Source organism: Opisthocomus hoazin, chromosome 14, assembly GCF_030867145.1.
Source record: "Opisthocomus hoazin isolate bOpiHoa1 chromosome 14, bOpiHoa1.hap1, whole genome shotgun sequence".
In the NCBI taxonomy this organism is placed as follows: domain Eukaryota; kingdom Metazoa; phylum Chordata; class Aves; order Opisthocomiformes; family Opisthocomidae; genus Opisthocomus; species Opisthocomus hoazin.
The window spans coordinates 9,222,144-9,248,746 of record NC_134427.1 but is presented as its reverse complement, the minus strand read 5'-3'; the positions used below and the strand labels follow the sequence as shown (position 1 = coordinate 9,248,746).

Below are 26,603 nucleotides of genomic sequence, written 5' to 3'. Positions count from 1 at the left end.
CCTGACCTGCAAGGGGAGACCAGGTCCCCAAAGACCTCTGACAGCATCACGCCGTTTCTCAGAACAAACTCACCGGCGTGCAGAGCCCGTCGGTAAGAGGCTTCCCCCCACCAGCCCGAGCTCAGCCCCGGGATGAGCGCTCAGCAGCCGGGGGACGGCAGCTCCCGGCACGCACCGACAGCTGTGCAACGCCAGCAAAACCAGAGCCCAGGCACGGCGAGCATCCTTCATGCAGAGGAAGTTTCCCACCAACTACAGAAATATTTGCTCCAGCAGCCTCAAAGTCTCGCCGTTTTCCATTTCTCCACACAGCAACCATGCCAACCAAGCCTACCCAAGCCCTCTACCAACAGACTCTGACCACGGGACCTTCCCCGTGCAGAACGGGGTCGCTCCCCGCATGGCCACCTCCTGCCGTCCCTCGCAGGAGCGGGGCAGACAATTAGCCCTAATCCTCGTTAGTTCTGTACGTTTCCTTTAAATCCTGTTACTGCATTCCTCCGTGCAGTGGAGCGCGGCTTGGGCAGCCTCCGGCGCGGCAGCGGTGATGGTGACCCCGCGGTGCCTCCCGGCTCCTGACCCGCCGGAGCTGGTCCCAAGGGCTGCAACGCTCCCGCACTCATCTATCTTCAATGATTAGTTCTTAATCAGGAAGGCAGATGTGAACTAAGGGTGCAGATGAAACGAGAAAGGGGGAGGGAGGGAAATAGGGGGAAAAAAAAAAAAAAAAGATTTTTCTTCAAGGAAATGTTCCCCTTTGCTGCTTTAGGAGACAACTATGAAAACTTGGTCCAAAAGCAGCGTCTGAAGTTTAGCTCCTTCCATATTTGTAACGTTTGCGTCACTCCAGAAAACCTCCGCCAAAGCAGACCAAGTTGGACTACTACATTCATTTATTTTGGAAGTTTATCCAAGCCTTTGGTTAAAGATAAACAACGCGCCTGGATGCGAGAGAACACCAGAGCCAGGCTGCCGGAGCGGCGGGGAGCTTCCAGCCGCTTTGATAGCGCCAAGGCAGGAGATGGTATCAGCACGACCCAAAATGTACTCACTCCTTCCCGGAGAGGCACAGCAAACGTGCTGGGGAGTTATTGCTTGTCCCTGGGAGGCATTCTTGCCATACTAATATCATGCAAAAGATTCAGCTTCGAAATCTCAGGTACAGTCAAGGCATTTAGACCTGGCTCATTAATGGCCAACAGGTAATAGGCTGGAGCTGTAATTCCTCCATCTGGGGGCTTGGGGGTGCTTCATCCAAGTCCGTAAAAATTTTTTTATACATACACACATACATACATACATATATATATATATATATATATATATATATATAACAGCTGCTCTGTTGATCTGTTACTGAAGGTAGGAAGCATCTTCCCGTCCAAAACATCCTGATATCCAGAAGTAAAACCAGACTTTATCAGGTCTCCACCAATTCCCAAAGCCAGCAAGTGTATCAGTACTCCTAAACCTGTTTCCAGCAGGGAGAGGGAGAAAAAGCTGAGCAGTAACATGTCTTAACGCTCAGTACTCTTTAGCACGCCCAAGGAAATCCCTCCGTAAAACAAAAGTTTTTTGTGATTGTCTCAAGAGCAGCACCTGCACGTCAAAACTACAAATCAGCCTTCGCAGCCTGGCACCCTCCTTTCAGTTTGAAGTTTAAGGCAACACCAACAAGCAGGGTCCTTCTTGTGAAAAGCCGATCTGAAAACACATGGTTAACATCTTGCCAAATTTGAGAGACACCCTGAAAGAGCGACAATGCGAACTTTTGGGACTTCAAATAAACAAATTTGAACTAATCAATCTGCAAAGTCTGTTTTCTATTTGTGGCTTTGGGTTTGCTGTTTTATGTTTCTTTTTTTGTCTTTGCTGTTTGTTTGCTTTCAATTACCCCGGCCCCTCCTTATCCTAACCTCTAAAACTCCCCGCGCCGTGCCGACCGGGAGGCGGCCAGCAAGACACCATAGTCAAGCAATCGCAAATGTGAGCTGGAGGATGCTCCTTCTTCAAAAGCCGCTGGTTTTGCTCTCAGATGGTCTTTTTTTGGTGTGTCCCCCCCACAGCAAGGGTATGGCCCCGGCAGTTTGGCGTCCTCTCCTCCGGAGCAAGGACTATTTGCTGTTTCACAGGTCATCAAGCGGTAGCAAGCAAAGCTCACCAGATGTGGCTTTTATCACCTTAAGTGGAACTACTATTTTCTTTATGGGAACCCTGGTTTTTAAGGTTTTATCAGATCACAGCGATTACAAAAGCTTCACTTACACGCTCAAAAGCTCCTATAAAACCTCTAGTTCAAGGTTTATTTGGTCTAGGTGGTTTTCAACTTGGAGGAATGACTTGCAGACACAAGTAATCTGTCCCACAAGCTTTGAGTGACCACTCATTCGCTGTGCTCAAACAGCGCCTGCCTTCTGAGCAAAATTCCATCAACTCACTGACCAAAAGATGTTCTTTTAAGAATATTTAAAAACAAAAAAAAAAAAAGAGGAAAAAAAAAAAAGCTTGAAGCAAAAAGGAAGTTTCAATTACTTTGTGAAATCAAGCAGAAAAATTAAGATCCAAGCAAACTTTATTAGCTCTGACAAGCAAACGCTGATGCCTTTGTTTCCGATGCGCACAAAACTTTTACTAAGGAGGGGGGCGTGTGTGTGTTTTTGGGCTTGCCTTTTTTTCTTCTTAAGCCACAGAAATATGCATCCCTTTTTTTGCAAGGCGCTTTGCTACAATTGGGTTTTGTAAAAGATATTCAAACGAAGGAACTGGCACAGAGCTATCACAAAGCAGCCGATTCTTCTCTCCGCATCCACCAACATTTCCATGTGTCAACAGCACTTCACAACCGCATTTATCTATGTAAAAACCCAAATTAATACGCCCTTCCCCTGCCTGCAGAGCTTGCCAAGCACAATAACAGTGCAGATAACTTCAGAATTTAGAGCGGATTAAGAGACTTCGGAAAAAGATACACAAAAGGCCAGATTTCCAGATGCATTTTGCATCCATGCTTTTTCTTTTCTCCCCCCTCCCCTGAGTCAGTTCGGCTCTTACGAAGCATTTCATTGCCGTTTGTGGTCTGGGGGCAACTGGAGAGGTCTTGTGGGAGCGCACACATAGGCAGTGGTCTGAAACTGGCAATGCAGGGGGCTGTGGCCCCCCTGGAAATTAATTTTTAGAGGGCTCACAAACTAAGACAATTCAGGAGAGCGACGCTATCCACTGCCATGCTCAGCCCTACGCCGCTCCCGGAGAACAGACCATGTCCTCTGCCAGAAAGCCCCCCTGGCTCCCAGCTACCCGAGGGCTGGTGGGCTGAGAGCTGCTGGAGCAGTTATTTTTTCCCCCGCCTTCAAGGACCAAAGTCCCATTTGCTCAGAAAACGAAATTCAGTCCAAGAGCAGGTCCTGGGCAGACATAAATGAGACTTCAGTTATAAGCGGAAAGTTTTCCACCAGACATTTTCATAGCAACACGGAGACCGTTTTGGCACCAAAGTGAAGGCAGAGCACTCGCGCTGCTCCACGCTTGCAGCTCCCCTGCTGTCACCTCCAGCTTAGCTTAGGGCAGGATGACCTTCTGAGCCTGGACACAGGCAAAGCCCTTTCCATGGCAAGCCAGACCTACAGCCTGTCCCAGCTTTGCGAACCCTCCCACTGCAGAGCAGCTTTCCGGAACAGCAGTCTGGAGGAACCACCGCCATCAACCCCAAGATGCTTCTCCAGAGCATCACAGCCACAACCCAATTTTGAGTTGACCTGCAGGAACCCAGGCTGCATCTCACTCCACAGCTGCACACTACAAACATCCAGTAAAGCAGCAAGTTTGCGGCACGCTGCATTTTTCAGCCCTGCCCACAAAAATCATATGAAGGCTTTTCTTGCTTCATCAGTGACCCCAGCGATGCCGCCAGCCCCACGCTCCAGCTGGCCTTCCCGGGAAGGAAGGCCACGGTGATGCTGCTCTGCCCCACATCCTCCCTCTGCTCACAACTGCAGAAACAATTTCCCAGTTTCAGCCGGAGCAGAAAGAGGCACCAATTAATGGGGTTTCAGGAATAATTAGCTCGCGTCAACCTGATGCAAACCAGGGCTGGGGAAACAAGCCCAGATGAAGGGCTCTGGAGAGGGAGGGCCAGCAGAGCTTGATCTCGCAGCAATTCTTCCACCACAGCTGGAGGGCCGAGGCACGCACGTGTGCTTCCCAGCTCCCCCCCCTCCCTGGGCAGAGCTACCACGGGCTATCAGGACACACGACGGGCTCTCCGTGGCTAACAGCTCCCGGCTTGCCAGGCCACCAGAAGAAAGGCTGCACGGGAAATTAATGAGCAATCTGTGTATACGCTATTGTGCAAGGGAAAAAAAATAATTAAAACAAAAATCATAAGTTGCTGTCTGCAGCAGGACACCGCAGTTTGACATGGCTTTCCAATTTTAAAGGTTAAAAAACTCACGCCATGCATTATTGCCAAAGGCAGGAAAGAACACGTTGCTCAAAGGGGATGCCAGCACCGAAAACAAGGAGGTGGGTCAGATTCAAATCTAAACAGGTCCACCGCACATCCATCCCCGGGCCACTGTTTATAAGCAGAGAAAGGCAACTTTATACACAAAGATCACACACTAGTGGTTCCTGGCTGTTCCCAGGAAGAAAAGCTGCTTTTCAGATGAACTTTCTGAGAACCGTTCATGTAAATAAGACAAACCTCCAAAAACACACGTGGCTGAGCGCAAAGCCTCGCACGGAGAAAGGCAAATAAGTGGCACAACGGGAGACAGGGGAAATCCAGCGCCAAAATCCCCAGGGTGCAGCTTTCCCAAGACCTCTGAAACACCCCTGAAAATGGGCCACTGCGCACAGCAAAGAGCCGGGGAGGGACAAGAGGAACTGCCGGTGGGAACCCTCCCTCCAGCAAGCGGCACAGCCCTGGGTTTGGCCCCCCTGAAAAAAAAAAGGGGCGCAAACCTCTTTCCAAGCCACAGAGAAGCAGGAGGCATCGACCCAGCTCTGCCTTACCCCGGGCACGGCAGGCAGGACGCCCGTCAGGAGATGCCACCGCGGCAGAGCCCGATGCCAGGGCGGCTGCCGCCTCACCCGGGGACATCGGTCGGGAGCAGCGGCGCTGGGACGGGCGCGCAGCCCCCAGCAGCGGGGATGGTCTGAACCATCCCCTACACCGTCCACGTCCCAGCTTCACCTCCCCTACAAGAAACCTCCTCGGAGCTAAGACCGCAGCTGAGCCTGTAAATAAAATTTTTACCTGAAAAATGTGCTTTTAAGCCTTTGCCTGCTACTCCCCACTAAGCGTCACTTTTTTAACAGCCCGGGCATCTGTTGCAGAAGCCACCCAGCTCACACAAGCAGCGCACTGTGCTCAGCCAGCAAAACGCGACCTACGTCCGAAACCCATCCCGCTGCTGGAACAGAACTCCCAATGTGTTCCCCGGGCCTGGAACCAGCAGCCTGGCAGTATTTGTGGAAAAGGCGAGGCTGAGCAGTTTAACCCCACCTGGAAGAGGCGAGAAGGAGGGTAGCAGAGAGGACAGAAAGGATTAAGATAAGGGTATCACAAAATTAAAAATTCCCCTTTCTTCCCCCCTCCAGGATGCCCTATCTACCCCCCTCTCCTAGCAAAGCTGTGGACACCAGCCTTATCTGCCAGCGGGTTTGCACGGGCACTCCTCCTCCTCCTCCTCACATTCGCACAGATAAATCTCAACATCTTTTCAACAATTTGCAAGCCAGCTTCCATGCCACAAGGTTTGTTTGAGCAAAATCCTCCCGGGAGGGACAGCACTGTCTCAGCGCAAGGATGCGGCTGCAGGGGACAACCGCCTGCAAGGAGGGTGCAGGAGGCCACTGCACCCTTTTAAGACCATCTTCTTGGTTTCCCTACTCTTCTTTCAAACCTGTTTCACCGCATGGGCATGCAACTTCTCGTGGAGGAGCTGGTGGTGGTGACTGCAGCAGGAACGGGGCTGGCTGTGCTGCTCCGCGTGGGAACATGGCACGTCTCCTTCCCCACATCCGAGGTGGCTTTGCCCGTTCCACACGTTGGATGGCTGACACTGCCCACGCAAGCCGAGCCACCCAGCTCCTGCCTCTGCTTTTGCAGAAACCCTTCCCTAGCCCGGAAAGGGACCCGAAGCTTGGCTCTGCCCTGCAGCCAGCAACAGACCCTACACCCATCCAGCAAGGTCTCCTCCCCTCTAGACAACACACGGTCACACTTTCTTAGGTAGTTTGGAAGGAGCAAGCCTGGGAGACCTCAGCCCTGGGTATCACAGAGACTGTCCACCTGCAGACCCAAATTTTGATCCCCTCTCGTGCACAGCAGCTGGGCTTGTGCAAACAGCTTTGGCGGGGTGGAGAAACAACATGCCCAGCTGAAAGCACCTTATCGTACCAGGGGACAATTGCATCAAGGCTTTTGCTGGCAGGCGTCGAAGGGGTTTATTTTATCTTTTTAAGCACGGCCCTGAGCAACCTGGGGGGAGGAGCGAGTGCAAACAGGACCTTTGCCATCCACCTCCCATGCGGCACCATCCGAAGTCCACTGGCTGGAAGGTAAACAGCCCCCCCCCCGGCACCCCACGAGCCCCAGGGGAGGGAAGGTCGATTAGAAGGATGGGATGCATTTACCAGTTGTGTTCGTCCTTCCCAAGCAGGGAGAGGGGCTCCCACCCTCCCCGCCGCTGCTGCGTTCTCCCGGCACCCTCCGTCAGCAAAAACACTCTATAAAAAGTTTGTGGCTAAAAAAAGCCCAGAGGAGAGACGGGCAGTCCCCGCAGCAGGGAGGCGTTCAGCGACCCGCAGGCGACACGAAGCGATGCTCGCAGGGCCAAGGCACGGCTTTAGCACGAGGGCTGCTGTCGGTGGCATTCCCGCGTGGGCTGGGGGTCTCCAGTGGACGACCACGACCCCACGAGACATGGGCTATGAGCACAGCAGCTTCTCACCGTGGGGATGAACCTGTCCCATGGACGCACCAGGACAAAACAGGTAAAGAAGCACCAGAGAAGCACCCGCAGCAAAACAGCAAGGGGCCACCCTGGTTCAGATTCACCTGGTCAGGGCACAGCCAAAGGGATAAACACAGGGGCAGGGCAAAAAGCACATGGAGAGGAGAGAACCAGGAGCCAGCAACTCTCCTGTGAGAGCCTCAAGTGCTGACCATGACCAGGTTTCAGGTGCTTTCAGCGCAGCCAGACCTCAGCATTTCTGCCCACCAGTCAAGACTCTCCTTACTTTAAACTCTACTCCCCAAAAGAAAACAAAAAAAGCAAAGTTTCCCATCCTTCCTCACCAAAGGCAGAGGTGGGGATGGGGGAAGTGTGGCCTTCCAGCCTGAGCAGCCTGGGACAAAATTCTGAGCTAATACTGAAGCCTTAGAGCTTCACCCAAGCCCCCTGGTAAGCAGAGCATTTTCCAGGCTGCCGCAGCAGGCTTAGGGACAGCCCCTCTCCAGCTCTCACGCTATTTTCAAACAATGACATTTTTTCCAAAACAAAGTGTTTTGCAATCCTTTCCTTTTCCAATAAAAAGTGAAATTCTCTTCATTCCCCGCCAGTCGAGACGCACAACCACAGGCACAGCCACCAGCTCCAAATCCACCCACCCCGGAGATGGCCGCGTCGGAGCCCTCGCCGCAGGCTCCCGTGCGGGTCTGGCACCAGGCAGGTCTTGCTGCACCACGAGCTGCTCAGAAAATATTTGGGAAAGGTTAAATTTTAACTTGAAACTCTTTCCCTAAAGAGTTTGACTTGTCTGCTGAACGTAGCTCCTGTAATTGAGGGATTTCACTCGATCCATGTAACTTCCAAGTGTGCTGCTTCTGCTATAACTTGATTCCCCAAAAAGAAACTGCTTAATGTTTCAAAATTTTAAAATATATATACACTACTAAAAAGCCATAGAGCAGAAGATGATCTGTTTCTCACAGCAATATAAATATTTCCAGGTCCTGACAAAGGCACAGGAAAAGTAGCTCTACATCAAAATGTAACTGAAGCCAATAAAGAGATTTGCTCTGAAAGAAATTAATATGAATCATATCCCAAGGAAGCGGATTTCATGGCACAATCCTCCTATGTTAACTGCCCGGTAGTCTCCCAAACTGCCAGTCCAAAGGCAACACGCAGTAAAATTTACATTCTGTGGTCACTCAGACACACATCTGGTGCAAAGGTCCACATTTTTAAATAAAAACCCATTGAAAACATTTCTGGAAGAGCTTCTCAGCTTAAAAACAACACTTAGGAACGAAGCAGGACTGAGCAACTCAATCCCAGCAGACACACAGGCGGCCCCAGTACATATCCCCAGGCTCAGCTGGGAGATCACAAGGGGTTAAAACTTGCTGGGGGCTCATGCAGCAGAAGCATGAAGGGCCTATGTAAAAAGAAGAATCAGAAATAAGGAATTTTGCCAGTTTTTACCCCTGATAAATCCGCATTCCAGTCTGTCAGCTATCTTGTTATCCCCAGAGCTGCTGAAGTGTCTTTGGCTGTAACTATGCATGACTCCGGCTTTGAGTAATGGAAATAAAGTATGTGCGTTGCAACTGCAGCATTCCTTTCCCGACCCCAGAAAAAGGCAGAGCACAAGGAGATCCTAGAGCAGCTCAGGGATTCGGTACAGAGAAGTTGGAAAGCTGCTCGCACCCGACATCGGCTGCCCACCCCACCAAACCTGCCTGGGGAAGGATGCCTAGAAGTCGTGAAGGAGATGCCAAGTTTTAGCCTAATACAGCAGCTTTTATTGTCTGCAATGACAAACAAACAAACACTCTTCCAGATTCACAAGTCCAGTTTAGCTGGCAATTCATACCCAGCAAACATTTGGAAGCAGTATTGTAAAATTAAACAAAGCTATCATTTACAGGAAACCCTGCCTCGAGTACAAATTATAGAGTTGTTAAGTTTATCTGGTAATGCCTTGCCCCTGAGTGCTGTATAATTATTCCTAAATCTTTCAGGAAAGAATGCAAACATTTTAAAGCCATAATTCATTGACAAGGAGGAAGTCCCGTTTAACCTTCTGCGCATATTTTGATACCTAGAAATTAACCCCTACTCGCCACAACTATTTTTCACTATCCTATCGAGCTGGCTGGTTGGCGAGCGGGAAGGTCCCCGGTTTCGGCAAGGCTGGCCAGGAGCACCAGGCTCGCCCGGCACCCTCGCCCGCTCGCAGACGGCGTTTTCGGAGCGGCTTCGGGGCCGGTCTGGAGCAGCAGCGTGCCAGCCAGGCTGCTCCCCGCGCAGCAGCCTTCCCGGTAAGGGAGGCTGCAGCCTGCTGAAAAGGCTGGCTGTTCTTGCGTGGGTTGCCGCAAAAAGTGGTATAAAGGAGCCTTTAATAAAGCAGAGGGCCGAGTTATGTGGAGTTCTGCTAGCTAGGCGCCTGCCACCGGGTTCTCCACGTCCCTTTGGCAGGCTGGAGCCAACAGGGCAGACACGGCCCAGAGCGCCGTCCCTTCCAGCCTCCTCACCAAGCCACAGCTCTCCAACCAGCCCCAATTAACTCATGGTAACTGGTGGAAGCCACGTGGCTGAGAGCAGTGCCACCTTCCCCAATCCCACCAAAAAAGCGTTTTGTTTTGGAAAGGAGCAGGTGGTCAGCTCACCCTCTGCTCAGGCCCTCCCTCCAGCTGCTGAGCCCACGTATTTCTAAAGAAATGGTCACTTGCAGCCAAAGGGGAGAGGGTGTGCATCCCCAGGGACAGGCAAGCGGCATCCGCAAAGCCAGGCACGCAGCCCCACGGCCTCCCAGCAGCACCCACTGCCCCACGGGGACTCGTCCTGCTCCGGAGCAGCGCTGTGCCCGCAGGGTCAGCGACTCTGGCCGTGCCCTGCCTGCCAGCGCCCAGCTCTGAAACCCAAACGCACCCGGTACCATGCTAAAAAGGAAAAAAAAAAAACAAGAGACACACAATAAAACAACACCCAACCTTACCTTTTCAAAAGGCAGCACTCACGCTATTGTGTTCTCGTCCCAGTGACATTATTTATTAATTCAGAGCTCGGCAGTGGGTGCTGTCCCCCGGCGCTGCCCGGCAGTTTCTCGGCACCGCTGCTCAGACGGTGGGATGCTGCGGGAGGCGGGCGCCGGCAGCCTGACGTACAGCAACACCACCACCGATCACCACCGCTCAGGCACGGGAAGCAAACGAGTGCTATATGCAAGCTAGGCTGCAGCAGCTAATCCAGCAGCTTCACATACACAAACAATATCCGAGATGCACGTCGACCATCACACATCAGTGCTTCTGATACGGCGGATCGCCGAGGTGAAAGGACCTGGCTTCCTCCTCCCAGTGGAAGCAGGTCAGTGGATTCCCTTCCTTGGCAGTAGCTAAAACCAAGAGTTTTTAAGTACAGAGATGAGCACTGTACTGAGAAATTACCCAAAATGGATTTAAACCCTACTCCGTTGAGATGCTACGATGCTCCAAACCACTACGATGCTCCAAACCGCTACCTGGGTCTTTCAGAAGTTGTCCCGGTGACCCAAGTCCCCTTCACCTCCTCTCCTTTGCAACGAGAAGCTGTGAGCTCTCCTCCGCACCCGGAGCTGGGAAGACAGGCCAGGCCAGGCTCGGAGCCCTCGCGCCGCCTCCTCGCCCCGGCGCGAGCCCAACGCCGTGTGCAGGGAGGCAGGGGCGCGTAAAACCGAACCAGCACTGACTGCACTAGGAGAAAGCAATCTCATTACGAGAGCTAGTGAAAGCGATCCACAATTATTATGTAAACAGCGCTGAACCATTAGAGGACGCTATCAAAGCCATTTTTCCCCCCACCGAGAAGAAAAGCATACGGTCCTATGGCACCCTCAGCTCTGTCCCCGAACCGAGCCAAAACTCAGGAGGAAGCCTGTTTGTTTTCCTCCAGCCCAGACCAAACCCGTGGCACCGCTCTGACCGCTGCTCCGCTCGCTGGGTTTCTGCCCGGTGCCTCTGCCCTGGAGGGGGGCATCGCCACCGGTACCTCACCCTCAGGCCCCCCTGTGCTCCCCCAGAACGGCCAGCCACCGTGCTTTAGAAACCCACAGGTTGGCAGGTGGGCAAAAAATATCCACCCCACACTACTCGGAGCAAAAGTAAAACCCGCCTGGGTGCCCACGCGTACCTGGCAAAGGAATTATTTTCCATCAGGCTTATAATTGTGCTGGTTTCTTTGATCACATAAATGCCACGTCCTCCCATGGGAACAGGCCAAGGAAAGCCAGCGAGGGTGCAGGAGGTTATTTTCCCCCCCTTAACAGTCAAAGTCTCTTCCTAACACAAATTTCTTTCTAATAGCACCCACCGGAGCTGGGCGAAGCTGCTTGCTCTTTAATCTTCCAGGGGGCAAAGTTACCTGTAAAACAAACAAACAAGCAAGCAAGCTCCCTCATAAAGAGGACACTGCCAGGCAGTTGGCTATAAAGACACTCCAACAAGATCATCGTGTTTGTAGGAGAAGCAAAAAACTGCATTTCAGCCCATTAAAAATTCTGGCTCCGTCTTTATGTTCCAAGAATGTTGAATCAAAACAGGCTCCGGTCTTTAAAAAGAGGAGAGTACAAAGAAGCAAAAAGTTTGTATTAAAACCCATGTAGTCTTCTTAAAACACCATTATTAGAACCTGTAGCACCAGCCAAGAGTGATTTATCATCCCCTGTCATCGCAGCCTGCAACACAGAGCTTTCTATACCAAACTGTCAATGCTACCAAGCCAAAGTCCCAGCTCATAATTTCTTGAAGCTGGCCCTCCATTGCCAGCAAATCCCCTAAACCCCGGGGATTTGGGGGTCCGGGGCACCGCTGCTCCGGGGGACCGGCCAGGTGGGGCGATGCGACCCAGCACGGAGCATCCAGCGCAGGCTCCGCACGGTGCTTCCAAGCAGGAGGATGTTATAAGTCAACGTAGGTAAACAATTTGCCAAGCGTTATTTCCGCTTCTTTCAAAAGGAAAGTCAACGGCCCGTAAAGGCTTTACCTACACCTTCTGCTGTGAGCACATCCCTTCGTGGGACGCGAGGTGCCCGGTTTGCACGGGGCAAGCAGTCCGAGCTCTCTGAAACCCAGACACCCTGACATTTGGGGTTTTCCTGTGAAGTCGTTACTCTAACACACCCCAAATCACCAGCAATTTCTAGAATAGCACTGCAAACCACAAGAGGTTAAACCGCCTGCACATTACAAACTAACCTAAGTGTGACCCCGGGAAAGGAACAGCTATTGGATGTTGTGGTTCTGTAGAAACTCAATTACCAAAGCCAATTTCCTATGAGTATTTTTTAAAAAAAAGAAGAAAAGAAAAAGCAGCAACAATGCTGACAATGTGTAAGGGCCACATATTTTCACCTCCCGAACGCCGCAGCCTCGCCTGCGTAAGAACAGTTCCTATTCCCACAAAAATGTTGAAACATATTTTACAGGTTTCATCATTGTTTGCTCCCATCTGAATTTGCTTAAAATCCAGACAATTCTCAGCCTCTAAATTGGAAACATTAAGGAAATACTCCTTCAAAACCCTTCGCTCGGCGCAGCTCTCTGCTGACCACGCACCTTTCCTACCCCAGAGCCAGCAGAGAGAAGTCCCTCTCAGCGAACTCACACATGTCCATCATCCACTGAATGTGTAAAGCACAGAAAATCCGAGGAGCAAGACTGGAAACGAACAGATGTGGGTTTTTTGCTTAAAAGATGAACAACAGAAAAAGAGAAGTATTTCTAGGAGTGCTTGGGGAGGTGGGGGGAGAGAGAAATCAGGCAATGTTTTACATTGGAAGAGCAGCACTACAATCCTATTTCACATGAAAATCATTCTCAGCCAGCCCTTCCCGAAGAACAATCCTGTCTGGTAGTAACCACACACACCCTTGTTAAGCACCATCTCCATCCTCTCAGGCACAGCACCTTGCCAGTGAGGTGATGCACCCCTGCCCTTGGGGACCACCACCCCTTCCCCATCCCACCTCGCCCCTCTCCCCAGCCCCATGGGGAGATGAGACGTGCCGGACGGCGAGGCACACACCAGTGAATGAGCAGAGCAGAGATGCCCGAGACGCCAATGGCCATTTGCAAATGGAGAATGCAGTCCTAAGAAAATCAGAGTAGCTACATCCTCGCAGGGGCAAAGCCTGACGACAGCCCACATGCCTGCCACCCGCCCCGCACACGTAAAGCCTCCGACGCCTCCTCACCGGCTCCCCTCTTCCCAACACGCTGCTTTCACCCCAGCGCCTTTCCCGCACCAGAAAGATGTAAACGAGAAGAAAATCCCCCAGAACAAACCAGGCACTTCAGCCACAGCCTCCGCGGGGCTGCACGCACGCTGCACGGCCAAAGCACAACACAGACGGCCCGAAATCGCTGCTAGAAAGGCAAAATAGTTTCACGAAACACTAAGGAAAGCCTTTAGCAGACCAGGAAGCAAGTAAGACAGGCTACAACAAAGTTGTCCTCTTTCAATTAAAATGCTTGGCAATTAAAAATAAAAACAATACAACCAGCAATTTTCCTCCCGAGATGCACAAATCCCAGCGAAGAGCACAAACTGCCCCTTCCAGGGCACCGGAGGGGTCTGCTGTGGGGCACCTTGGAGGACACAAAGTAATTTAGGGAGCAAGGGGGAAAATTAAGAGTTTTCCCGGGCCCTCGCATTGCTTAGCAATGGGAAAAGGAAGTTATCTTCATAATCTCAAAAGAAAGAGAAAGCAGGAGGAATGTGAGGAATGTGAGGAGGTTATTGCCCCGGAGACCGGGGCTGGCAGCCCGCTCTCGGCTCCGGCCGCCGGGGAGGAGACGCGCACCCTGACCTCTTTGGCTAAGAAGAATTTCCTTGCCCCCCCAAACAAAAAAAAAAAAAAAAAACAAAAAGGCGGCAGAACAAAAGCAGGAATCAGTCCCGGAGGGTCGCTCCTCTCCTGGGAGGAGGCGAAGGGTTTGGAGCAGACAGGATAATCCCGAGGCTCCATTCCACGGTTTGGGGAAGAGACCAGGTGGGAGGGATGAAGGATTGAGCCCTTGCAACTCAACACACATGTGCACATCCACAGTAGTCCCGTGGTGAGCACCCCTCTGCTCATCACTGGAACGGCTGAGGGTGGAGGGGATGGGAGGTGGCAACCACGCGTCCGACACCTCTCACAAAGCGCTGGCAGCCCTTCTCCATCCACGTCGGCTCCGGGGCACTGCCGGGGTTGGCAACGCACTGCACATAACCAGGATGGTGGGGTCTGCACGAGCCACCAGCCAACACCACAAACCATGGACTTCACCACCCTGAACAACCCGGGACCCTCCCAGCCTCCTGACTGAGGTCCCAGCCCTGCTGGCAGATGCCACCAGCTCCTGCAAGACAGAAGATGCTCATCTGGGGCCTTCTCCCATCAGAACCATCTCACATCTGTTGTCCACAAGCGGCAGCAATGCTTCAACCTAAAGTTCCTCAGCTCCACAGGTATCAAGGATAAAAACCATGGTGGAGAGGAGAGGCAGAGACTCGAGGCAAACCCAGCGCCTCGCCGCTGTGCCGGCCTTGCTCTGATGCTGTTTTAGCAAGAATAAAATGTCTGTTGACATATGAAAGCCACAGAAAATCTCCCTGAAACTACAAAACAGTACTGAAAACATTTTGCAGGAGGCCTGAGCTGCACAATGTACACACTTCCATTCAGCCTCCTAAAAAACAGCTACATGTCTAAGGAAACATCTGATAATTAAGGCAATTTTAACAATAGATAATAATTTGACTATGAATTGTACGGAATGTAATGACTGCTTATTCTGGCAGAAAAAACAGAACTTTCTGTGAAGTGTCTGCCAAGGCAAACGATACTCCCACTTCGCCCGGACCACTGCGAGCAGTTGCTGCTAACCACATGCTTCGTGCTGCCGGCTGCTAGGACACGGCGCGCCGCTGCAGTCGAACAAAACCCCGCGCTGCAGATTCACAGGGAGAAAGTCCAGTCCCAGGCGAGGGGCGGCCGGAGCCGTGAGTCAGCCGGGGCCGCTGGCTCGCACCAACGCTGGCCCAGCCACCCGGCCGCCAGCGCCGGACGCCGGGGCACTCGCCTCGCACGCTGCCAGCTCCCCCCTCCCGCCGTTTCCAGTTGCTAAATGACATTAGGAGCAGCTAAAAATACTTCAAACGATTCTCTCGTTTACTTTTCCATGCCAGCACTTGGCGTCTACCGCGAGGACGTTCTCCGACGGTCACTTCTCCACCCACGGGTGGTCAGGAAACGGCTCCATCAGCACGCGCCGGGCAGGAGAAACCACCCTGCCCGCCAGGGGCTACTGCCTTCGCCGGACAAGAGTCACTGCAGACGGCTACAGCCGGTGGCCAGGTGGCTCCACACCTCCAAACGGCCGGCGAGGAGGAGCAGGTATTATCCGGTAGCTCTCACACCCCAACGAGCCCAGAACCCGTCTTGTGCAAACCGACTGCAACAGGCTCAGCAGCGCCAGACGGCACGAGTAACAGAGTCCTGGATGAGATCCAGAAACGTTTTTTTGATTGGAAGAGGCCACATAGAAGAGAAGCACGCGAAAAACTAAAAAAGCGTTTGCTGAACTTTGTACGTAAAAGAGCAATGCCAACAAAGCAGCCTTCCTGCTTGACCAAGGCGGCACCTCTGGGCGATGCAGCAGCGACGGCACCCACCTGACAACCACGAACACATCGGGGACGAGCGAGCAGGGGGAACTGGGAGCACCCCTGCCAAAGTTACTTTGGGCAAAACCCCACGAGTCATGGTGAAGGAACCGCTCTCCATCACTCCCAACAAAAACACGCAGCTCCTCCACTGATTTGGTGTAAACAGAGACAAAGATTACGTCAAGCATCTTCACTCAGACTGAGCACGCAGAGTAGTCTCGCGCCCCGCTCCCTGCGAAGGCAGGCTCCAGGCTCGTTCTGCACTCCCCATCTTCCACTTGAGCCTGCCTCCGACCACCAACACCCCGACAGCAGTGCCAGCGAGGGGAGGCACTACGCTTCTGCAGGAAATTCGCAGGTTAACTGATAAGGCTTTCCACCAACAGGCAAGATTTCTCCCCCCCCCCTTTCAATCCAGGAAAAGAAACATCTATTTCTGCCACTCAGCAGGAAAAGGGAAGGAATTTCCAGCCGTTTAACACCTGAGGGCAAGAAGGAGCTTCTTGAAAGAGACACTGGGGGGTTTTGTTTTTAAATCACAGCCACCTGCTGTGGGTCTCTGGATGCCACCAGCTGGCTTTGCATCTCCTTCTGCACCCGCCCCAGCAGGGTAAGCCGGCCCTGCAGTTGCTCGCTCCCGGGAGCTTTGCTCCATCACCCCGAGACAGTGGGTTCCAGCAGGAATGACACTTTCCGGGCAGCGTTTGAACAAACTCAGCAGCTCCACGCTGTAGGACCAAGACCTTCCTGAGATGTGCGCCCTTTTCTCAGGAAATTTTAAAGCAATCTTAAAACCAGCTGCAGGCTGGTGCTCTCCCCACACCACGTACTCTCTAGACATTATCATCAGACAAGTTTCACAGACCATCTACTTCAGCTCTGTGCAAGCACTGACTTCTCCAGCAACAGCAGCCAGACTGCATCTCGCCGTGCACCTCTCAGGTACACATCACAGGGCTACAGGCGCAGAAGGTACTGCAGATCACTGACACAGGGCAGCACCAAGGGACCAGGACTTCTGAACTGCTTCCACGCAGATTTATAGCGGCAGTATCTCTTCACGCCTCTAACAGCAGGTTAACATAAAAGGAAACAATTTCTATACGTTCCGCATTGCAAATAACACATTATACACCTCTTACCAAGCAAGCAGTGAGCTGACCTGCTGTGTACTTCTTTCAGAAATGCCCAAGTACTTCAGCAAGATATATCTGCCATTTATGTATATTCTAATTACATCCTAAAGCTGGTCTAAACAAATATTAAACTGAACTCCTGGGTAATTATCGACAAGAAACAGCCTTTTAATGTGACTGAAATCGCAATGATACAGAGAAAAAGATTGCTGGAATGGGCATTTCTTTGAAAGAAAAAAGAATGTACACACCTACTGCTCCAGAAGCACATAAATGGGGGGGGGGGGGGGGGGGAATCAACGTGAGACGCTGCTAACTCCTGAACAACTCCCACGCCCACCCAGAGAGGATGAGTTCCGCTTGCTGTCCCGCAGCCCAGTGCAGGGGCACATCTGCCCACGCTGCCCAGCTGCTTCACTTCGACAAGTCACGGCCAACGCTTTGTAGAGTCGGTAATCCCTGCCGTTAACAGTAGAGAAACCACTACATCTACAGAAACTAATCTGCCACAGCATTCAGGACACCCTTTTGGAAAGGTTCTAGGGAGTTTCTGTCTGTGCACTGTGATCTAAAGCAATTCTGTAAGAGAACAGGAAAATAAAGCACAACCCACCAAACCAGTACAAAAATCTAAAGAAGAACTTGATGGACTTCGGACTTGAGTTCATGCCAGTAACAACCATGTTTCTGTACATTATCCCAGCAGCAGCACAGCCCACTGAAGCCTCTCCAGTCTGTTCTCCACCACAGTTTAGCAAGCAGAAAGGTCTACCAAGCAGTTTCCACCATCATCCCAGTGGGATGCTTGTCGTAAGACCCAGCTCTTCCCCACACACATTTATCTCATTCTCACCAATTAGACAGGCTCCCAGGCAATTGCCTTTCCCACTCCCTGACCCACCTGAAGGCAAACACATCGCTACCACCCGAAATGCCAACTGAAACCAAGGGTCTGGCAGGTGACCCATTTTTCGAGATGCAACGCACACCACGGACCACACCACGGACCTTCTGCCCCAGCGTCAGACCTTAAAACCAGCAGCGGGGCAAGCAGTGACTGTCTGCCTATGGCAGCTGAGCGGCAAGAGAGGGGATCCGGAGCCCCTAAACACAACAGACACCAAAACCACACGTGTTTGCAGGGGGAATGTGAAACTGCTGCAGGTGTAGCACCCCACTCAAGGATTAAGTGCAGTCACACTTGAGGGACACCACACTTGAAAGCCGTATGCAGCACACACCTCCTTTAAAGGCTTCCACCACCCTCCCTGAAGCACCCTGCAAAGCGGGATGACATTTAAAACCTAACTTTGCAAGACCTGTTGCTTTCCAAGCGAGGCCAGACGCAGAGTCCCCGCACCCCTGGAAAAGCGACAGAACCCAGCCAGTAATTTTCAGCGTGTCACTGCAGAAAGCCCTTCTTTTGCCAAACAACATCTTACCTTGCTCACCACATTCCTCTGACCCCTTATTTCAACAGCACAGGGTCAAGCCGACAGCAGCTTTCGAGCCTCAGATGGAAGCCCTGCCAGTATGACCAACTCCCAACATCCCCCAGAGCTCACCAAGTCATTAAACAACGATACATGAACCGACTGGGTCGAACCTTCCCGACGCCGGGCGGGCGAGGAAGCCTGCTCGTGTCCCGCTCCCGCACTGACGAGGGCTGGACTCAAATCAAAACCAAGCCTATTTATTAGAGACCATTTTACGAAGCAGGGAGGGTGAAGGGGAGAGAGCATTTTAACTGCAACCAGTCAGACGTTTCTCATTAAAATATTTCTCGGAGAAGTAAAGGGACCCGCAATTTTATTCAAACAGATGGAGGCTAAACGCATATCATTAGCCTGACAATATAAAAGCACAACCGACTGAAATCATTTTCGTTCTGTCAGTGAAAAGGATAATGTATGCGTATCTGGAGGGCACACCAACGGTAAAGATTACCCCCAGCTTCTCTCTTAGCCGTCTAAAGGTATTTACTCGGGGTCTGTCTGTGTTGTGACAGTGTCCTAGACCGAAATGAATGCCCCTCACACTCCACATTTTTGAGCTATTCAGTCATGCATTTTTGTTATTGTTGAAAGTAGTGCGAAATTGCAGTGCATGAGCCGGAGTCCTTGGTGGTCTCCGAGGATTCCAGCTAAAAAGGCACTTCCTTTGTTCCGCGGAGAATGCGGTCCAGTAGGTCATTCAGAGGGGGAAATAAAAGCAGCGGCCCTGGGAGGGAGATGAAGGATGAAACAAAAAAGAATAAAATGTTTTGGGTGCGAGTGCATTAGCTACCATTTCCTACCGCTGCCGGCGGCCAGCACTCCGGTCCCCAGGATGCGCAGCCACCGCGGGACGACGGTGGAGGGAAGAGAGAAAAAGGGAAAGAAAAAAAAAAAAAGAAGAAAGAGACCAGAAAGCGCGTCCGGGTGCCCTCGCCGGGCGGGACGGGGGGAGAGCAAACCGGGCAGCGCGGCCGGCAACAGGCGCGGTCCCGCCCGCCGCGCCGGGCTCCGCGGGGGGAACCGCGCCGGGGGGAGCCGAGCCCCGGGGAGCCGGGCCGGGAGGGCGGGAGGGGGGCCCCGAGCCGATCGCGCACAAAGGCGCCGGCGCCGGTCGCGACTCACCGCTGATCTCGTGGCTGGGCGCTTCGCTCTGGCTGAAGCCCTTGGCGGCGTAGAGCCTCCGCACTTCGGAGCAACTTTTGGCGCGGGGCTCGGCGGCCAGCAGCAGCGGCAGGCTGAGCGCGGCCAGCGCGCAGAGCAGGGCGGGCGGCAGGCAGCCGCGCCGCCGCGGCATGGTGCGGCCGGGCGGGGGCCGCCGGGGCCGGGCGGGAGCGCCCCGAGGCCGCAGCCGGCCCTGCGCCGAGCCTGCCCCGCCGCGCCGCGCAGCAGCCGCGCCCGCCGCCCCGCGCCCCGCTCCGCCGCGGCTCCGCTCCGCTGGCCCGGCGTGCGGCGGCGCGCTGCGAGCTTGGCCCGGCAGGAAGCACATGGGGCGGCCGAGGAGGAGGAGGAGGAGGAGGAGGGAGGCGGGGAGGGCGCCAGCCAAGCAGGATCGCGCAGGGCCGGGACAAGTCGCTGCAGCCCCCGGGAAAACCAGGCGCTGGGATCCGCCCGCCCAGCGAGGCGGAGCGGAGCCCGGGGCCGCCCGCCCGCCTGCCGCCGGCCTGGCCCCAGCGGCCGCCCCCGCCCCGCCGCGCCCGCCGCCCCCTGCTCCGCCCGCCGCCGGGCCCCGCCAGCACGGGGACTCGGAGCTCGGCGGCTGCCGGTGGGGCTGGCCCCAGCCCGGGGACCCGGAGCTCCTGCCTGGCGCCCGCGCTCCCCGCCGCTCCCCGGGCAGGAGACCCCCGGCCGGGGCTGCGCGGGGCCGCGCCGGAGCTGGTCCTTCCCCGTGCGCAGGTTGGCTAAGCCGGTGAAGCTGGGCATCGCTGTGGCAGGCTTGAGCCGTGTGCATGAAAGACTCGTCAAAACCGACGGGTTTCTTCCACTGATTCTCGGTTTCTGAGAGTCTGAGGGTCCGGCGGGACCGGGGCCTCACGAACACGGACACCAAAGCGCTCCGGCCACTCGTTCTCCTTCGCACCCTGGCCCTGCACAGATGTGCACAAGTCCCACAGAATCACGGAATGTTCGGGGTTGGAAGGGACCTCTGTGGGTCACCCAGTCCAACCCCCCTGCCGAAGCAGGGTCACCTACAGCAGGCTGCACAGGACCCCGCTACACCCTTGAACCAGGGCTGCAAGCCCAACAGTTGCCGCTTGCTTCTGTTTACCGAAAATCACAGAAATAGTACTGCAAGAACAACGGGCACTGTCCTAAAGTCGTGTGGCTACAGTGTCACTCAAAGGGTCTGCTTCAGGAGACCTCGCTCCCCGTCGGGCATGCTGAGGTGTCGGTGGCCGTGTCCCCTGGGCGCAGACACTGCGCAGGCAGCTCTGTCCCGCTGCAGCGTCCGTGTGTCTGCGCCCGCTGCTGTGTCTCGTAATTTGCCCCGTGACTGTGTAATGGCCTGGCAACAGCGTCGTTTGAAAAAAAAAAAAAAGAGACACGTGCAGCGGTTTATACTTCAATGCGCTCCTTTATTACACTCGTTTCTCCCACTGCCGCGCTGGGGAAGGACAGACTGGAACAACAGCGAAGGAAGTTGCCAGCTTCACCCCCTCGCTCTTGAGCTTTTGTCAGCAAAACACCGGCGGGTCGGGAGGAAAAGACCCTCTATTCATTTCCCCGGCGAGAGCGCGCTGACGGCCAAGCCCGGCCACGCTGCCCCGCCAGGCACGTCTCGTGGGAACAAGACGCTCGCGCAGCTCGGAGCGTTGAGTGGCGACGCTGGCAACTCACCGCAGCCTTGGGGCAGCGCAGGCTGCTGCGGTCGAGGAATTAATTATGACACCAAAAGCAATGGAAAGCCGCGTTACCGCAGCCCAGCCTGGGCCAGCCGCGACGGAGAGGCTCCTGCTGCGACCGGGCTGGCCCTCCGGCTGGGACGCAGGGATGCCGGGAGCATCCCCTGCCTGCGCGGGAAATCAGCCATCTCTACAGGCAAAGCTGGAGTTTGCTTTATCGTGATTTAAAAAGTCTCCGGGGGCAAATCCAGCCATCCTGCTGGAAAGGGGTGCGGGGGTCTCTGTCACCCGGCCATCCTCCCGGGCCACGCACACCGAGTCAGTGAGACAAGCTGGGCCAGAAGTTCTCATGAAGTTATAAAGTGTCCCGAGAGAGAATAATCCTCTAGGATCTGGCCCTGCAATGTATGACTGAGTTCTGGTTTTCAAAGCACTACCTCACCCTCCCAGCCTTTATTTGAAGAGACAATGTGAATTTTAAAGAGAACTCAGCAGGGAGCACTGCATTTTTTATTCCAAAGTGAGAGAGAAAACGAGAGTGAGAAAGTCTGTGGGGTTAGAGACAGCTTGCCATTTGTTGTTTCTCATAATCCCATACCTCGGCGGGATTTAAGAAACCTCCTGAAAAACACGGAGGGTTTTGTCGAATGCTTGATCAAGTAGTTAAATCAAAGGCTGCAGCAATACAATGGGACTGCCTGAAATTCTTCATGAAAAACTCGTTTTCTTTTATTTTTAAGGAACGAGAAAGTAGCTTCTCTCAAAAACAAATTTTTTCTAAGTTTTTTGCTTCCTCCAGCAGTTTCTCACATCTGGCAGAACCTTCCCAGCCCCCTCACCCCAAACCGCTCGAGTGATTCCCCTTCCCCACTTCTCTCCCTTTCCAAGGAGAAAAAGATGGAGAAAAGCAGAGGGAAAACTTGTGGTTTAGTTTTCAAAAGACATCGAGGTTTTTCTTCAGAGTGAAAACTGCTGACTTCCCACCCCCCCCCCCGTCCTCTCCCTCCATTAGTTATTCCTGCCCCCAGAGTCGGGGTTTCTTTTCCAGCCCTAGGAGATACCTCAAGGCTTGCCATGGTGGCACGGGATGCTCCCCAATGCTGGGGCTGGTGTCCCCATCTCCCCTACCTGCTCGGAGAGCCGAGCCCATGCTGTCTGCAGGGCTCTCGGAGCCATTTCGGCTCTGCCTGCTCATGAAGTCAACTGTGAGACTCCTCTGCTATTTGGGGGAGCCCCAACATGTCCCCGCCGCTGTCACGGGCACCCCTGGGCTGGGCAGAGCCGGCTCTGGCGTGGACCTGCTGGCGCAGCCGTCACTGGCCCCGGCACAGGCGGCAGAGACAAGGTGACATCACCCCCATCGCATCTGCACCGAACCTCTTCCAGCACATGCCACGGGCCTCGCACAACTTGGCATTTCAAATTTCCGTCATCTCGTTCATTGGAAAAATTGCAGCCCTGCCAGCTTTTCGGAGCGAAGGAAGGGTAGGGAAGGAGAAACCAGAGGAGACCTGGCCCCTCCGCAGTTTCTCTTCACCTTCCTCCGGTGTGCTGCCCCTCCTCTCCAGCACAGACCTCCGGCCGCGCTGCTCCTGCCCCAGCCTTCGTCCACACAATAAAGCTGCGCCAGTTTGACTGAAACCACTTTGAATCCGCTCTAGAGGAACTGGCACAAACACTTCATGGGGGTGCGATTAAATCAGTATAAATCTTACTGGTATTGACTGCGTCCACGTCAGTGATGTACCAGCTTATGCTAAAAAATCAGCACAAGTAATTCCCACCTGCGCGGGAGTCACTGGATCGATTTTATCTTCAGGTTGGTGGGAAAGGGGCAGTCCTCTGGCACCGACAGATCTTGGCAGCAGAGAGGAACCCCAGGCCTAGCAACGGCACCGATTATATCCGAAAATCCCGCTGGGGTCCTAGGAGGGCTCGAGCTTTTGGTTTGATTTAGTTCTGGTCCTGGCCAGAGGTCTGCCACAGCCCTGTGGTGTTCCCAGTCATCTGTCAGGGAGTTTACTGGGAGGCTGTACTCAGATAAAGATTTCGGATGTGGCCCTTCAGGAAAACCTGGCTGAATGCAGTCCTTGGGGTGGCTGTCATTAAGGGTGATTAAATCCTAGACTCCGGCAGGAAAGCCTGGGCCGCGAGGAGGTTAGAAAGTGTTGAAAGGGAACTGGACAGGCGCGTCTTCCCAGCTCCAGCTCACCAGCAGGAGACGGCTCATTGTAAACCCAAACCAGTCGCGTTCCCTCTCCTGCGGTGGAGCAGTCGGGCCGGAACGAGGGAGGCTCGAGTGGAAACAGTCTGTTCTGATAAAACCCCAAACACCACAAATTCGGGGGGGTGTTTAATCCAGGGCATCTGTCACAAGGATGGGAGGATTCTGCTAGTTGCAAAATGAAGCTCTGAATCTGGGTTTCAAATGTCAATGGCCTGATATTTTAGGGCAAGCATATCCGGTGTTTCAGCTCGGGCTGATGTCTCCATTTATTTTTATCACTTATTTTTATCCCAGGGCTCCTTCACCCCGTCCAGCACACAGGAACCTCCCGCAGTAGCTGCTCGGTTCTGGGGTGAGGGGTGGATTAGCTCCTAGTTGCCTTCTGCCGGGGTGCCGATGCCGGCCGGGCTCTGCCGTGGCAGGGTGCACGGTGCTGTGCACACTTCCCGAAGCAACGCAAGCTGATGGGAAGACGCTGGGAGGGCAGGGGGGAACAAGCCGGGTGTGCAGTGAAGCACAGCCTCCCGTGTCCGAACCAGCTTGCAGTGCACAGGGCTAGCTGTGCGGAGCTCAAGACCATCTCCGTTTTAGGGAATGCAAGAGCTTGTCTGTCCCCCAGCAGGACAAGAAGTCATCCCAGCTCTGTCTCCAGACACCACAGGGAGAAGACCTGGGGACACGCAGCGTTGAAGGGCACAGGATTGCACTCGTTTTCCCAGATTTTCATGCCTGCACTTCCCAGCTCTCCCAAAAATGACTGCGTGGCAGATGGCTCTGACGTGTAGCACACTCACACCCAGCGGATAAAAATATTCCCCAACAGATTCCCGGCAAGCGAACGTCAGTCACCATCGCTCCAGAGCTGGTCATGGCTTCCTCTCCTCCCTGCTACCCACCACAGGGGCTCAGAGGGTCCCCAGGTCCCCAGGGCTGTGTCTCCCTGATGGCCGCCCGACGCTGGCAGCTGGGCTGGCATCCTGGATCCACACCGGCTCACCCCCTTCCCACAGCCCAGCTTCCCTGGGGACAGTCCCGAGTGGCCGTACGTCCCGTGCCTGCACCAGCTTCCCAGCGCATCTGGCTGCCGCCGAGGAGGCTGGGTGGCAGGATGGGACCCTGCCCCTGCCTCACGCAGGCCGTTCTCCGTGTGAGTTACACCCCTGATGTTTAATTCTGCATCCACACTCTCATAATCTTCCTATGGTTGTGCAGGGGATGGGAGTGCACGGGGCGGGGTGGGTGGATGGGTGGCAGCAGTTGGAGGGCAAGGGGGAAGATGAACAGCATAATTTGGGGCTGACAGAGAAAACGAGCCCACAAGTCACTCCCGCATTTCCATCCCTTCCAAGCCGCAGTCCCTTGCCCAGCCCTCCCCTGGATGTTCTGGGCTATATTTACAGCAGGCATCACCGACTGGGCTGCCTTTTTTTTTGCTTTCCCCCCCCCTTTTAAGAGTTAGCTCAGTGCCAGTGCCAGAGTGGCACAGGGTGGGTGCTGGCAGGGCAGGGGCAGAGCGAGGTTTGTGGGTGCTGTCAGCAGTGGCACAGCCAGCCCACGCGCTCCAGCCTGCCTGCTCGGGTTAGTCTTGCCCGCCCATTCAACGTGCAGACTCCTGGTCCACGGATAAGCACGTCACCCACCTAGTGGGTTCACCAAGTCCCGGAGCTGCAGAGATTAGCACTCAAGGAAGCTTCAGACACCTGATGCCTCCCTCCCTGGCCTGGCAGGACCGACCTTGATCCGTCCCCTCCCTCTCTGTTCTCAAAATCCCTCCTTGATCGAGACTGCACAGCCTGTCCCAGCTACCGACTTGGGATCCTATTGCACAAAAGCATTTCTTAATGGCTAACCTAAACCTCCCTGGCCATGACTCAAGCCCGGTATTTATTTTCTCCTATCTCCTGTACATGAAGAAAACATATCCTGCTCTCGGCAGAGCCCAGAGCTCTCGGCACACGTGGCCGGCATGGCACGGCTGGGCATGGCCTTGGCTTCTGTCGGTGGCCCTGCCAGCTGCGTGGTCTCGGTCCCTGCAGACCTGGGGTGGAGAGGAACAACCACATGCGCTGTCTGGAGCAACAGGAAATAATGTCCTGCCACGGAAAGGAGAGACAGGGGAGAGGCATGTTCAGAGCAGCAAATAACGCAGCCACCTGGCACTGCTTAAAAATGAGTAATATCTGCGTATTGCCTGAGCTCCCTCGTGCTAGCTAAAAACCCACGGAGTAGAGCCAGGGGAAGAGGGAGCCCGCTGCTCTGCAGCTGTGAGCTACGCCGTGCCGGTCCCCCCCGATGCCGGGCAGCATCACCATGGATGGCCCTTGCTCCCGCCGGGTGGGAGGCTGGTTTCCACCGGCAGCGCTGGTGCTGTGCTGCGGGTCGAGCTGTGCCTGTCCAGGGATGGACCTGCACCGCGGCGGTCAGCAGAGAGGTTAATGGCGAGTTCTCAGGACCTGGAAAGATCAGTGTGAGCTTGCCTGGGGGAGCTTCAGAGATCTAATTACTGTACCCAGCACTTCATCTCGGGCCTTTCATCCCCCTCAAAGCGCTTCTACCTGGGCACCGGTCCAGCAAGCGCTTCGTTTGTAGACATCTGCCTTGTTACTGCAGGCAGGCTCGTCAGCGCCTTTGAGGGTTTTGTTAGCAGAGGAGAGCAGAAGTGGCCAACCCCTGTGAGATCACCTGGGACGCGGGAGGCAAAGCAGGTCAGCAAGGGAGCGGGGGGAGGGCGGGCTCCGAGCGGGACTTGTCCCAGTCCTGTTCCAGTACAGGCCTTCAGTATCAACAAAATAATGATAGATAAAACTAAATAATGATAAAATACTGATTTATTTTTTTTTTTACCCTCAGGCACTCTCTTCATTCTGTCTAAAGGCTATTTCAAAAGAATTTGTAAGCACAGAATGGAAAGTGTGTATGCTTACATGGGTGGCAGGAAACAAAACCTACTTCCAATGACCACCGCTGCAGGCAGGAGGTAGTGGCGGTGCCCACACCGCTCGCCCTCCGGCTCACCGGGTCGGCAGCGGGGCTGGACAGGCTGATGCGGCTCCTCTCCCCAACAGAGCTGTGCCAAAAATAAAACCCTTGAAGGACCATCCCAAGAGAATGGGGCGCAGGGCGAGTCCCGGCTGCCAGAGAAATCCTGCTGCTCGAGGAGGACTCACCAGACTTCCCCTCGGACCCAAACAGCCACACTCGCGTCCCCATCCCAGGTGCGATGCCCATCAGAGGGTGCAATGCCGGGCGCGGGGGTGCAG

The 26,603-nt window shown here is 54.2% G+C and overlaps 1 protein-coding gene across 2 annotated transcripts in view; it reads right to left on the bottom strand.

Moving 5' to 3' along the window:
- Positions 1-19,834, bottom strand: part of GPC4 (glypican 4) — a 71,052-nt gene extending 51,218 nt beyond the window's left edge. The window contains exon 1 of one of the 2 annotated variants that reach the window (XM_075435476.1): positions 19,399-19,834. In XM_075435476.1, the coding sequence (XP_075291591.1) occupies positions 19,399-19,762 (364 nt within the window). In that variant the 5' untranslated portion in view covers positions 19,763-19,834. Of the gene's footprint in view, positions 1-11,123; positions 11,245-19,398 lie in introns of those variants that run through there. The other variant, XM_075435477.1, reaches the window with a different exon arrangement.
- Between the last annotated feature and the right edge of the window lie 6,769 nt (positions 19,835-26,603).